This window comes from Choloepus didactylus, chromosome 16 (assembly GCF_015220235.1).
Source record: "Choloepus didactylus isolate mChoDid1 chromosome 16, mChoDid1.pri, whole genome shotgun sequence".
NCBI classification, from domain to species: Eukaryota; Metazoa; Chordata; class Mammalia; order Pilosa; family Megalonychidae; genus Choloepus; species Choloepus didactylus.
Window position 1 is genome coordinate 22,198,398 of NC_051322.1, and position 14,753 is coordinate 22,213,150.

Below are 14,753 nucleotides of genomic sequence, written 5' to 3' on the forward strand. Positions count from 1 at the left end.
CTCTTCGGCTTAATACATACATTTTAATTGTGCAAAAGACACTTTTTAAAAAAAATCCCTATTATCTATACAGGAATTTGTATCACAGTGTACTACTGGTTATCACACTTAATGACAATGTCAAGTATCTACACCTGAAGCAGTGGTATCACTGTTTCACACGTTAGCTGGGAAGCCGAGTGAGACAATGCCTCTGCGATGGATCGTTACCCACAGGTAGTGAAATAACGGAAAACACTCTTCAGATTGTCAGTGCTAGAGAACATGAGCTCTCACTGCAAGTCAAGCACACGTATTTTTCCTGTACAAACAAAAATCAGTGTCAACCCTGTGCACTGCCTACACAATTTTTCAAAACATCCCTGAAAATATTTGAAATGTTAAGTTACACAATATTGGGATAATCTCATAAATAACCAGGTTAAGAGAGACTTACTATCTATAAGAAAAAAAAGGTCATAAAGTGCAATAAGAAACCACCAACTCAATGAAAGCATGACTACTTTCCTATTCGTTACAATTTTGTTGGGTGTTTTTATTTTTTAAAACAATGGGATGGCTTATACACTTGACATTCATAGATTTATTTATTTTAGGGTAAAAAAGAAACAGCAATACTAATGGTAAAAACTTTCCATAGAGTAAAAGCATCTTCTCTAAAAAGAGACACAAAAATTCCTCCCAAAGAAAAATAATTTGGGAATTTCTTTATTGTTCAGTAAAATGAACTTTTAATCACCAAAGATTGCTATATGACTTCTGGAAGGTGTATGTCTGTTGAGAGGGCACAGAGAAAAGTTCAGAGAACCTGTGATGGAAATAAAGAAGGAGCACTTCTTTCCCTATTGGTATGTGTAGTAGGTGTCAGAATTCGCATTTTTGCCCCCCAGGGCCCTCCTCCCTCTGTTTACGTTATGAACTCTGTGTCAGCAAGAAATTGAGATAGTCCCCAAGACTTTCCAAGTAGCTAGTGTAATGCTATATACACAGAGGACCTTAGCAAACACTTAATGACATTAATGGGATTAGAAAACTGGCTTCCCAAGCTTGAAAAATGCAGAGCCTAACAGTTACTAGATGCACAAAATTGGGTTGCTTGGAGGCACGAAAGCTGATAGACAGACCCCACTTCCTGAGAATAATGCTAAAGCAGTTAAGAGGCTCATAATCAAACCAAATAACCCAAAAACAAATTTCAGAAAATAACAAAATTATTCATTGCCTGACTACTTATTATGCCCCAAATTGAATTGCTATGTTCTAAGACCACTGAAGGATTGTAACGGATTATAACTGATGACCACAAGAACCAATTCTCCTTTACTGAGGGTGTTTGACTTTGAGGAAAAACTACCATCCTGAGGAGTTACCTATTATTTTTTTAAGAATCTTGCTGGTTAACATATTTTGGAGTCATGTTGCATTTTAGATTTCGTCATTGCTGGATGTTTGGGAGGCACAGACAGATAAAAGTACTCAACAATTTAACCTTGGAATAAGGTCTAAGGCATAGCTCGTGAAATACGAGCACATTTATAAAAGGAATCCGAGTGGTATTCCCAAACCAAGAAAAGAATTTAGACATCATTCTAATACCAGACTGTAATCAATTTCAGTTAATTTTTCATGTAAAATAATAATGAAACAGCCTTCTGACCAAACCAGCAGATATTTGAAACATCACAAAAGCTCAGTGGCAGCCAGACTGTAGACGCCCAAGAGAATGTTTTCTCTTAAGATAAATAAGGCCGCAGCAGCTGCTGCCTACAGTTAAACACTCCTGCTCAAATGAAACACTTACGAGCTGTGTTGTTGCGTGACCGGATTTTTGGCCTTTTTTTTTTTTTTAAATGAAAAAGGTTTTGTTGACAAGAAAATCAGCTTCTTACCAAACATTTACTAATTTATATGTACAACAATACGAACCTATATGAAAATGAAAACTACTATTAACTAGAATTAGCTAGTGAATATTCCAAGAATAGCTCTTTATTCTAGAATTTAAATTTCCAAATTTGTAGAAACTTATTTTCTACTACAATGGTCCTTGCAAGTTAGAATAACCCCTGTAAGGTACACAATTTTTAGTATATTGTATCTTTTTTCCTAATTGCTTTAGAAACTTTAGGCAATATGAGATTTTAATTATATAAACCAATTTGTCCTCAACATCTGAACTGCAAAGTGATTTAGGTTTTTGGTTACTTAGTTGAATGTTACAAACTTTTTAGGAAATGCATTCTGTTTATCAATCTCTATGTGGTAGGTGGTCCAAGTTTAGCCTGGAATAGTTCCATCAAATGAAGCCCACAGCTGTCCTGATGAGATTTTCTTGGTGTGAGAGTTAAAAGCTACCATAGTATCAAAATTCTACTGAAATATGCACCATTGTATAACAAATGGTATTTGTTCAGATCAAGACAAAGCACTCAGCCATTTCCTAATAAAGGGTTAGATATAATAAAAGAAAAGGGCTTACAGAAGGAAAAAGGAGACTCTAATACTTGCATTGCACATGATTATACTTTGAAACAGTGAAAACCAATGACGGGGCTGTAATAATGTTTACTTGAATGGCAAAAATTTCTAACCACAAAACAATAAAAAAAGATACAATTCTAGAATACTCAGCCACCTGCTTTGAAAACTGAGAATTCACAAGTGAAATCCAAGCAGAAAGTCCCCTAGATATTTCATAACCATATCTTCACACCGATAATCATGTGAAATTCAGGGGAAAAAACCCAATTCAAAATATAAAGAGCTGATTCTTTAAGAAAGCACTCAATGGCCAGGGACTACTAGTAAAAGAAACCTGATTTAACTTTTCATCCCACGATAAACTAGACAAGCTGCAAAGTCATCATATGCCTGGATCAGCAGCTGTCTTTTGTTACTCCATTTCACTGAAAAGAACAGAGCAAGAACACGCCAGCAGGAAGGGCCAAAATCTGTCCTAGGGTGTCTGTTTCCACAGCTGGACACAGGGCACTTACTATTCTATAGAATATAGCATCCCTGGCATGGGCAGAGCTGGATCCCACAGGCATGCAATCAGGGCATTAACGAGGCCCCATCCCGTTCCGCCTTTGCCTGGGTTCTTAAGTCCATCTGCTTCAGAAACACATTTCTCACTGTCCAACAAGTGCGACTACTCTTGTTTGGTATTACTTCATGGGACCAGAGCAAAGAAAATTAATTATGTAAGAAAAACTGACACCAGCACCCCATCCCCAAAAGCAAGAAGGGCTTTAAGAAGAATGACACCTTAGGTACAGTACTTTAATTAAGAGACTAAACTCAAGTATCTATCTGTGAAAGACATGTTGTCCTAGGCTATCTGAGCAAGCAGCTTTTTAAATGCATTTCCAACATGAACATGTTGCGGCACTGATTTGTGTTTTGGCAGATGAATGGAAAGTAATAAATTCTTAAAATTCTTTTATTTGGAAGGAAAAAAAAAACAACGGTGTTTTGTTTGGATTTTCAAAACAGAGCTCTTGACTTTGAAGGTCTACACAAAAGAGATTTTCTGAAAGGCTAACTGGTTCATGGATCTCTACCAACCACTGGACCACAAATCACCATCACGGAACGCAGTCAACCATTAAGCTACACTGGACCAAAGTGGGGAACTCCCCCAACTGAGGATGAAGTTTATTTTAATTACACTAGAGAATAAGCTTTCTGGCTATGAATCAGTCCTTTCTGACCTGCTCGCACATGTAAACACACAGCTAACTTACCGTGGTACTTGCTACCGTCGAGCCAGGACTTTTGGCATTATTGTCCTCGGGATTCTGGAGAGTTTCTTCTGGCCCCCGAGTTACAAGAATTCTGAAGTGCTGTTGCCCTGCATTTTGATCTTGCCTGATCTTAAACATGCACCCTGGACCTTGTGGAGTCCTTTCTACGGAATCTGCCCTGTGGCCCTCGGGAGCCATCCTGCCGCGAGGCGTCTCGGAATGCCCCCGGTCGTCCGTGGGGCTTGCTCGCTCGGCTCGGGGCTGGGTGGGGTACGAGGTGCTCCTCTCCAACCGAATGCGGGGATACCTCACCAACCGATCGCCCTTCGTGCCAGTGAAACCAAAGTTGCAGTCACCATCCAGGCCTGGGGCACCTTGTTGGGGCTGCTGCAACTGGAACACAAAGCACCGCTTCCCTGGACTGCCAGAAGCATCCGGAACGTGCTGCAGGGACCAGCGCCTGGGCTCAGGCACGGCCGGGCTGCTCTGTCCCTCGGACCCGAATGGCATCAGCCTCAACTGGTGCATGTCTGCGCTGGAAGCACGGTGCTGGATCCTGACCCCACCGACGTTCAGCCCTGCGGGAGCTGCACTGCCTTCCAGTCCTAGGGCGGCCGAGGGCTCTGCATCCTCTCGGCGATCTGCAGGAACAGCACACAACACCCGGCGGCCACAAGGACTGGTTCCGTTGACCTGTTGTCCTAAGTCCCTCGACACCCTTGGAGGAGAACTCTCCGGTGTCTCTCTCTCTGATGTTTCTTGGGAGCTGCTCTGAGACGAAGATCTTCTCACGGGGGCGGTACAATCCTCCCTGAAGTCCGAACACGTCCACGGAAGCCCGTCCTCGAGCGGGGCCGGCGGCCCACAGGCGTCCGTGTGTCCGTTCACCGCTTTGCGCTGCAGGGAGATCTGGACGGACGAGCTCCGGGTTGGACGTGCGTCCATATTATTCAGCAGCTGAGGGATGAACATGGACGTGCTCCGCTTGAGCGACCCCACTCCTCCTCGCAGGCCACCACCACCATACTCCCCTCCATTTTGAGAGAACGGGTGAGGGCTGCTCCTCCGTGGTAGAGTGTGAAATGCCATGAAAAAGTCATCTTCCCTCTCCTGGTCTAGGATCTCTGATTCGGGGGCTGTGTTGCTCCGGCCAGAGCCAAAATGAAACCGAAGCCGATGGGCCATGGTGAACGGGGGGCAGGGAGGGAGAGGCAGGACAGCAGCGACAGTCCCAGCACTGCCAGAAGTCAAAAACCAAAGACATCAACTCCAAGGAAAAGTGTCCCATCTGCCAAACTGTTAGCACCGTAGCACCAATAGCGACAGATAGCAGAAATAACCCAAGTGGCCAGCGGCATTCCAGGCAGGATTGGATAAGAGCAAAAAGCTCTCATCGGTGCTGTGACAGAGGGTAGGGTGGCTAGAGCCACATGACCGCCTTCTCCCCCTCCAATGCCAGCTTGTGGACTTAGTGGAGTTTTCCCCCCTCACGCTCGGATTTTTTTTTTTTTTTTTTTTTTAACAGCAAGAGCCTGAAACAGCACCTTCCCAGCTGCTGCTTTTCCATCAGAAAGGAGTGGCCCCAGCAGGGAGCTCTCGCAGCTGACTCAGGCAGCAAACACACTCTGAGCCACGCGGCTATAAATCTGAACCACATCACATTCACAGGACGTTTCTTTCTCCACTAAGCAGAGCACTCAGGCTCTCCGGCCTCTCTCCAGCAAATGTGAGGGCCCTGGCATTACACACAGGAGCTCACATCGGGGTTTCCCACCCCCATCCCCGTCTCCCACCAAATCAAATAATGACAAGAAACAAATCAGTTGGATGCAGGAAAACTCACAAGCATCGAATGTTATGTGTCTCTGTCATTTATGATATCACCATATTATCATGATGGAATGCAAACTAATAAAATGTACTATAAATACACTCACACACCCCACCAAATTTGTGTCCCTTTAGTGCTAAATAACTAGACTGTGATCCATTAACAGGAGGGGGGCATGACTTATAGTACTCCAAGTTGGCATGGCCCCTCCTGCTTCTACACGGGCATTTTTCATTTAAAAGGTGTGTGTGTGCATGTGTGTCTCTCACCTATAAGAAGATGGTCAGAAACAGCAATACCAGAGAAAAGGAAACCCAGCTGGAGAATATGGGAATATGTCAGTTAGGAGAGAGAACAAAAAAGGGAGGGTAGATACTGAAGAGGAGTATGGGTGTGGCTTTAGCAGTAATTTCAATTAAATATCATACAGAAGAAATGCTGCCTGGAGCTGATTGCCTTCTAGTAAGAATATCACCACAGCTGGGAAACCAACGTGGCATCTTGCTATGTTTGCAAAGGGCCCAAAGGACTTAAGAAATAGAAGTAAAAACGGACATTCAAAAAAACCATCATCAACTTTGTAGTTAACTTGGAAACATTCTGTGTTTTAAACTTACTATTTTCCATGATCCAGAAACATGGCTTATTTAACAAAGAGGCTTATTTAGGAGGGGCAGAACAGCAAGCTACAAAGAATGACAAAAAGTTTATTTTAAAATCCGCAAAGCATGACTTTGTCAACAGTTCAGGAAGCAAGGGTGTGGAGGATTAACCCCGTGTTTACATATATCCAGATTTGACTGCTAAAGGCATGTGTTTCAATGGCAAAAATGACCTTTAGGAGGGAAATGGAAGCTTGTTTGTTTAAGGCTGAAACTACCAAGTACCAGGACAGTCACAAATTGTCTTAAATGGATTAATAGCCAACAAAGACACACACACACACCCCACCAGCACTCATTGCATAGTAACAACACTGCAGATGGCTTAAGGCAGAGGTAGGTATTAATATTATAAAATACAAGTTTTCAGATAAAGCTTGTGCTCATGCAAGATTTCTTAGAGCTTGTTATTCAAAGCCCTTTTTGGTTTGGTACGGTTTAGCACTCTCGGCAAGGTCATCTGACCAACAATTATTGTTTTAGGTAATGGAAATGGGAAACAATTTTTTTTTTTACAGTGAATTTCTCAATATTTGAAAAGAGGCAATTTTTCCTGAAATGTGACCCTTTCTTCATTGTGAAGAAATGCTATTATACTGAATAAATTGGAGAGTAAGAGACTAGTCTATGGTGGAATCTATGTCTCCAGTGACTTATTTTTGTACTACTGAGCCCTAATTCAGAGTCTTCTCTGAACTAGAGGGGTGGACTGTTAAGAACGACCCCCAGCACAGTCTCTTATTCCATTTAACAAGAAAACAGTATCATACACATATCAGAAAATGATTTAGTTATTCAGTACTACTAAATATCACCCAAGGTACCAGATATTGAATTTAATGCAAAGCCACCAAAGAATCCATATATCTTAATAGAAAAGATACCAGAATGGCAAGTCAGAGTCTGTCTAGTTTGGAGAATATCATCACGTACACAAGATCAAATACACTCCCAAGTTCCACAGTAAGTGTGAAAGGTCTGGGTATTCACCACCGCTGGGCTGAGAAATGGGAAACTAGCAGGGCTCAACCTCAGTGTGTCCACTGACCAGGTTGTGACGTAAAGGCTCCAGACCTTAGCCCTCTCACCGGCAAGAACAGGGAGCCGAGCAAGTTGTTTTATAAACCTTCTCCACATCAAATATCTCATTAAACTAAAGCTACTAAAAAATGTGGAGTTTCAGTTAAATTCTGGTGAAAGGTGGATTCAAAAGAACATTCCACTAACCAAAGAACACACACAAGTTTCAGGGACGGTAGACCTGGGTATAATGGATGGAACCAAGTTATAACACCACATCTGAGAGTACCTTAAAGACTTACATGTAACACGATGCCATTCATTTTCACATCCGAACACTTGGCTCATGGGTACTTGATGTATACATTCCAGTTAGTTAAGAAAACAAAATTTTCCTTAAAATTTTGCCTTAAGCCAAATTTGCTTCTGAAATTTCATAATTTATATCGGTTATATGCTTCAGGTATATCTTTGGTTCTTTAAAGATACTTTCTAAGAATCTCTCTTGAGACAGTATCATGTTTTAAAATACAGTTTAATTTTCCTGCTCAATATAGAGTCAGGTTTTGCTATATACCGTTAATTAGATTTTTGTTTCTCCAGAGACTGGCCTTAGAATCTCTGTTGAATGGGTTATAGTATTATATTCTGGCCTATAATTAAAACCCCCCACAAGGTTTGTTTACCGATACCAATGGCCTCTTTTCAGATCCGTGTACCATTCTGTAGTTCCAACATTACACCACCAGCATATGGCCTGATACCACACTGGGGACTTGCACAAATATTTACTGTGATAAACACAACTTTCTGTCCTAGTAACAGAAAAATATTTGTTGGAATTAAGAGCTTTAAACAAAGAGTAGAACAAAAATAACCTTCTGTTTGGACATATATGCTTTCATAAGTGAAACATAAATACAGACTTAAAGGTGTTACTCTCAAAACTCAGTATTTAAAAACTGAAGCAAAATGCAAAAGCAGTAAACCACTTACCAGTCTGTTTTCGTCAAATACTTCAAACAGGAGTCTGTGATTAGATGGATTTACCTATGAAGGACATAAACAATATTCAAAGATGAACAGAAGTCATTCAAAGGATGAAATAAGAGACAAGAAATTAGAATGTTTAAAAATGCTCCCAATTCAATTGTGTGTAATGGGAATAATTAATCTACTCTTCTGGAATCCTATGACTACTAAATCAAGTTTTCCATTATTGATTTCTATATTATTCTGACCCTAATATTTAGGCATATCAGAAGGAAAGGCTTTAAACTGTTCCGATCTATGAAAAGGTAATTCTAAAGAGCTTTAAACAGTTCCTAAATCTTCTCTGCAAGAGGCATCCCCACACCTGTGAACCAAGGCCACATCCTCATAAAAGTCTATGCCTGTGGAAATCTCTGAGGCCTAATAATGGCAATAAAAATAATGAAGTATATAATAATAGTAGCAGAAACATACTGGGTGCTTCTTAGGCATTATCACCTTGTGAATTATCAAAGGCATCTTACCTCATTTAATCCTCACCAACTAGGATGTAAAACTATCACCCAAGAGCAAGGAGAAGCTGAGCCCATGGGAGGGAAGCAGCCTGCCCAAGACCCTACAGCTAGTTGGGAGAGCAACCAGGAGCTGACGCAGGTCTGGACTGTTTGTTTTCAGAGACAGCCCAGGTAGAGAGACAAAGGAAAAAAAAAAAAAAAAGACATTCCCACTTCCAGTAACATGGGACCAATGTCAACCCCATGGGCGCCCAACACCTTTCTGTTCCTCCCTTGTCTTTCACCAGAGCTTCAGCAAGATGGCCTCATCACCACTTAGTCTCAGGAACCACTGACCAAGCACCAACCACACATGAATGAGGGATGGTACCTAGGTGTTGTCATTTACACCCTCCCACGGAAATTCTAAAAACTACCAACAGAGTAAGCACTGTCTCTTCTGTATGAAGGAGAAAGAAGTGTTTCTATCTCCACTCCAGCCAGCCAGCTTCTCCGGAGGAAGTCACTGAAACCTACACCAGAGTCCCCAACTTGGGGCCTGTGCTATGGAAGGTGGACTTGCCAATCCCTGTGGTCATGTGAGCCAATTCCCATAGCAAATCTCATAAGTCACATACACGATTTTTTTTTTTTTTTTAATGAAAGAACAGAGAGATAGAGTCCTTAAGTAGCTCTTCTAAGTCACTAAGGCTGTCAGTGGCAGAGCTGGAGACGCAGCCCAGGTGTACTGTTACTAGGTCTTGGCTGCTTACTAGAGGGAAATGGAATGCAGCAACGTCTGACTCAGACGGAGAGCACGGTTTGTGCCTCGTCCCCTGGCCTGCCTTAGCCCAGTGACAGGGCAAGCAGGAGGACGGACTGCCCAGCGTCTGTTTATCAGCTCTGTGAAGGTGGTGCTGCTGGCCAATGAGTGCATCCACAGGCCAGAGCAGGACCTGGCACACAGTGGGCCCTCAATAAATATTTGTGGAACGAATAAAACAAAGACATTCTATAGCCAAGATTAGCTGAAAAAAAATTTCAGATGTACTAAATTTTTACCTAAATGTGCCCAAAGTGTTAAACAAAAAGGAGTCTAAGTAATTTGGAGTTTTACAAATGGAAAGCTACATTTGAGAGTTAACTAAGGACCAATGACGTCTGTCTGCCCCCATTAGCTTTTAGGTCCTTCACCAAGTAATTTAAAATACATCTGGTAGAGGCTGTACATAGGATTTCATCAAGTATTAAAATATCAGTGCCATATTTCAGCTCTGAACCTAACAGAAAGCAGATGTGAGAGTAATCCAAGTCTGAGCATATAAAACACTATTGCTATTGAAAGGACAAAGTCAGGGCCAATCATAAATGGATTGAATAGCAATACTGTTCTCTGGGAATCTGCACTGATCAGAAGACCTATTCTGGAGCATTTTTAGAGGTAAAGCAAATTTTAATATCATAACTGTACAGATATTTGAAAGAGCTTTTCATTTTAAAGAGCAATCCTTTCAATTAATTAGCTGAACAGTTTAATATTTCCAAATTTTCAGTACCAACCCCCACCCCCCAAAAATAGCAAAAACCCCAAAAACTCACTAAGCAGAAATCTTAGATTTAATTCACAAAAGTCTACATATAGTGGTTCTAGATGTTAAATACAAAAGGTTGAAGAAATTCTACCTAATTTAGCGGTATTTAAACTCCAGAAGTAATTTTATACTATACACTAAATATTTGAATTAGAAAAGTTTTCTTTCCTAATTGGAACATAATTGGTAATTTCTATGCTTCTTTTTAACCATGCTGCCTTTATTGTTTTATTCTATCTCTAATAAAATTCATATAACTCATGTCTCCTAGAAATAACTAAGCTATTATTTTAATTGTATTTATCTTAATGTTTAAAGAAAGTTTGAGTTGAAAAGAGAAAACATGATATTTAAATAATTTTCTTTTTACTTCCTTAAATCGCACCCCCCCCCCCCCAAATAAATTCTACTTTTGTGACTATTCAGGGTGTTTTCAAAATTTGGGACAGATTAGGATGCTACTTAACCTTGTCTCTTCTTAAAAAGATTTTCACAGTAAAATTTCTCACCAGCTTTCCCTCAATGTGAAGCTGTCATAATAATATGTCAATCTAGTTATCAATAGTAAATATTACCAAAAAAAATGAAAAACTTACTCTAAAATAAAATTCTTCATTCCATTTTGGGTTCAGCGTCTGGAAGAGAAATTACTTTGTAATACCTTTTATAGTCTTCAAAACATTAATAATTATTAGTACAATATAGTCTACATATTTCCTTAAACATTTTTCTGGATAAAAAAATAGCTAAGAGATTTTCAAAATGGCAATGAAGAAGCATTTAGTCAATTATTTGAGACTGTTCTGTAAACCAAATTAGACAGGTAGAGGGTGTATTTATGAAACAGATGATTCATAAATAGCTATGAAGTCATAAATTGCAGGCTATCACCAGAAGGAAAAGCATCAGGGACCTACAAAGGGCAACCATCATAGAAATATGAAAACATCCTTCAAATAAATTAACAGCAATATGACTGTTCTATCCAAATCTGTTTTGGATAGCAATGAAGCCAATGAGGGGCAGGGTGAATGTGTTCACTACTTAGACAAATACTGAAATTTGAAAGAACATTTCATAAAGTTATAATTGTGATCAGATTTTGCAACATGAAAAAAAACACTGTCAGTTACAAACTAAAAGGGAATTATTTTTTTCCCCAAACAACCAAGTTAAAAAATATTTACCTATTTATCTTTCAATCCTTTTCTCCATTCATTTATCCATCCATCTCTGTAGCTATTTAAATATATCTCACAAAAACACAGAAAGGATACTTGTATCAAGATGGTCTAAAAATAGACTGCCAGGAATTCTTCAAAATTAAGATGAAGCCTGCACTATGAACATACATACATGTATGTTTGTGCACTTGCATATACATAATGCTTTTAAGCACATCACTTAAAAATTACATATAAAAATTTGAGTTGGAAGAATCACAGCCTTGCCAAAAATGACTTTTTTTTTAAAATCAGAATTACATTTAAAAAAAAAATCAACCTATTTCCTTTAATATACCAGTTGAGGAAGAAAATGAAAGATAGATAGATATATATACATACACACACACACATATTTGTATAACACGTATACACAATGCATCATAAAAATAAAAATAAAAATAAACACAGCACTCACAACACTGAACTGTCATTTTAAAAAAATCCGCACTTTCTCCACCCACAAGTCAACACTGAATTCAAATCCTAAATAATGGAGTTTCCCACTTTGGGAGATGGATGGGGGAGGAGGGGATGGTGATGCGGGCTGAAGGCGCAGGGAGCCAGGGGAGGTAATGGGTAGGCCCAGGCAGCCCCCGGGTGACCAGTCACGCCAGTGCAGAGGGGAGGAGGAGATGACAGACCCGCGGGACACCCACACCCGGAGACCGCACGAGGCATGGAAGACCGACCGGCCGGCTGCGAAGACGAGAGCGGTTCCGAGGACCCGAGAATAGCGCGCAAATACTAACCCGGAGGCTGGCAGTCGGCTGCCCCAGGCAGAGCGGCCCCGGCTCCGGAGCTACACCGTCTGCCGCGCGCAGGGCGCGGGGAGGAGGCAGCCCGGCTGGAGAAGAGCCATGTCAGCGTCCCACGGCCGCGGCTCTCCCTCCGCTCGCGGCAGGGGGCTGGCGGCCGCCACACCACGGCGCCCGCACCGGGAACAATGGCCTCCTCCGCCCCGGGAGCCTCCCCACTAACCAGAACACGCTCTCCTGGTTTGAGAACAGATTCTTAATGCCAGTCCCAGTGCCAGCGGAGGACACATGACAATGACTGCTCCCTACACAAAAGGACCGGGTCACGAATCCGAGGTGTCTGCACCGCAGCAGGAAGACTTAAGACTTTTTTAAAAAGCAATCATGCTCTTCAGGAAATGCTTATCAAACAAACTGACTATAAACCCCTCCCTATCAGACAAGCTATCTAAACCCCTCCCCGAAGGTGCTGAGGAAAAACTAATAGTAATATACACATCATGCTAAATCACACATAAAAATATTTTTAATGGAAATCATGCATCTTCTACAAAGGCTTCGTATATGGGGTAAATATATATGTTATAAATTTATACAAAAACATGGATAGGTGATTAAGAAGCAATTATAGAAACTAATCTCCAATGAAACCCTGCATGCAAAACCTGCAAAAATAAAAGATATGCATAAATGTATACCTTTGTTATTCATACCTTGTATTTGTCATACTGTAGCTAAGCAAGTATTTTGCTTCCTTTGGGAATACTTTCCCAAGTTATACCATTCCCTTTGGTGCCTACCAATTCCAGGAGCCATTCCAAGTCACCAAAAGCTATTTAAAGTATTCTACACTTCTTTAAGAAAATTAAGATCCCCAAAGAAAAAAGTCCCATTTTTCTGTATTCCTTGCAAAAAAAAAAAAAAAAAAAAAAAAAAATTGCTATTTGTAATAAGACTTATTTTGAGAATACTGTTTTTATAATCATTTAACTAAAATCCATAATCAATATCTTAGGGTAAAACTGAAAATTTTTGGTCGATGAAGAATTTTTAGATTTAATACCAGGGAAGTTGCTTAAAATAAAAATATTGCCATCTTGTACTTAAAATATAAATATAAACTTATACAAAGCCAAAACACATTATAATTTAATAGGATTAAATTAATTATGACTTAAATAAAGCTTAGTTAAGGATGGACACATACCTTTTTAATTGTTTTTGTCTGGACCAAAGCAAGTTCTCTATTTTCATCTGCTACGTACAATGAAAGCTTCACGTATGGATCGCTGTAAAAGAATATTTCAGATTTAATGGGATTATACTTTTTATTTAAAAATATAAAGAAGGTAGTCAAACCTAATGAAAACACAAATATCAATGTAAATATATAAATTTCACAACAGCATTTTTAACATGCCTACTAAATAAATACACTGAGAAAAGTTTCTATCAACCAGAGCCAAGAATGCTTGTTTTTTAAAACAAGTCATGAAACCCACATTCTAACTTAAATAAACAGCCTAAAGATAATCTTCCTTATAATTAAGTCAATAAGAATTAATCTGCTAGTTTTAAAAAATTCTAAACATAGATTCTGAAAAGATTACAAGAAATATTAAAAAGCATACAAAATTTGTTCAGACTACCAAAATTTAGTTCAAGCTTTATTTTACATCCTGATTTGTACTGTGAAGTTAAAAAAATTTTTTTTCTTTTAGTAGAGGTAAAACAGACATTGATCATCTAAACCAACACCTGCCATCTTACAGATAAAAACACCCAAAAAATAAAAACCCCAAACCAGAAAACTAAAGTCCAGAAAATCAAGAGATTTACCCAAAGTTATAGACCAGAGTAAACTCTAGACTAAATGTCAGGTTTTCTGACTACAAGTCCCAGAGTTCCTTGCAAACATTATACTCTCTTCAATAATTGCTCTCTTAGGAATCTGAAAACTTCTAGGAAGAAGAGAATTGAGATTACTTAATGTGGAACATATGCTGCAAGTTGAAATCCACTCACACTCTCTAGTATTGGGGGAGCTAAAATTTAGACAAACGACTACTTTATGAGTTTGGGGTCCTTGAGAACTCTTCCCATTTCACACTTGAGATCTTGAAAATCATAGAAATGGCTCCCATGTATTCAATCCCCCAATTTTCATTTGTCTAATTATCTATTGCTTGATTATTTCTATCAATTCACCATGTTAACTCTACAACAATGTGAGAACTATCCTTTAGTAGAAATATCAAGACTTTTAACCCTTATTTTGTAAACTTCCACAATATTTCCAAAAACCACATCACATAGAATACCATAAAATGCTTGAGAGGATATTGGTTTTCACTTGATACCTCAAACAAGAAACATACCAAGAAATTCTTTAAGGAAAGAGAAAGGCATGATAAAATTCAAGGACTAAATGCAA

General features: G+C 39.6%; 1 protein-coding gene across 13 annotated transcripts in view; it reads right to left on the reverse strand.

The window, feature by feature from the left end:
- Positions 1-14,753, reverse strand: part of NEDD4L (NEDD4 like E3 ubiquitin protein ligase) — a 378,998-nt gene that overhangs the window by 145,558 nt on the left and 218,687 nt on the right. For 12 of the 13 annotated variants that reach the window (XM_037805612.1, XM_037805607.1, XM_037805613.1 and 9 more), the window contains 3 exons: positions 13,527-13,608; positions 10,935-10,973; positions 8,256-8,309 (listed from right to left, as the gene is read on the reverse strand). In XM_037805612.1, coding sequence (XP_037661540.1) covers positions 8,256-8,309; positions 10,935-10,973; positions 13,527-13,608 — 175 coding nt within the window. Of the gene's footprint in view, positions 1-8,255; positions 8,310-10,934; positions 10,974-12,313; positions 12,689-13,526; positions 13,609-14,753 lie in introns of those variants that run through there. The other variant, XM_037805614.1, reaches the window with a different exon arrangement.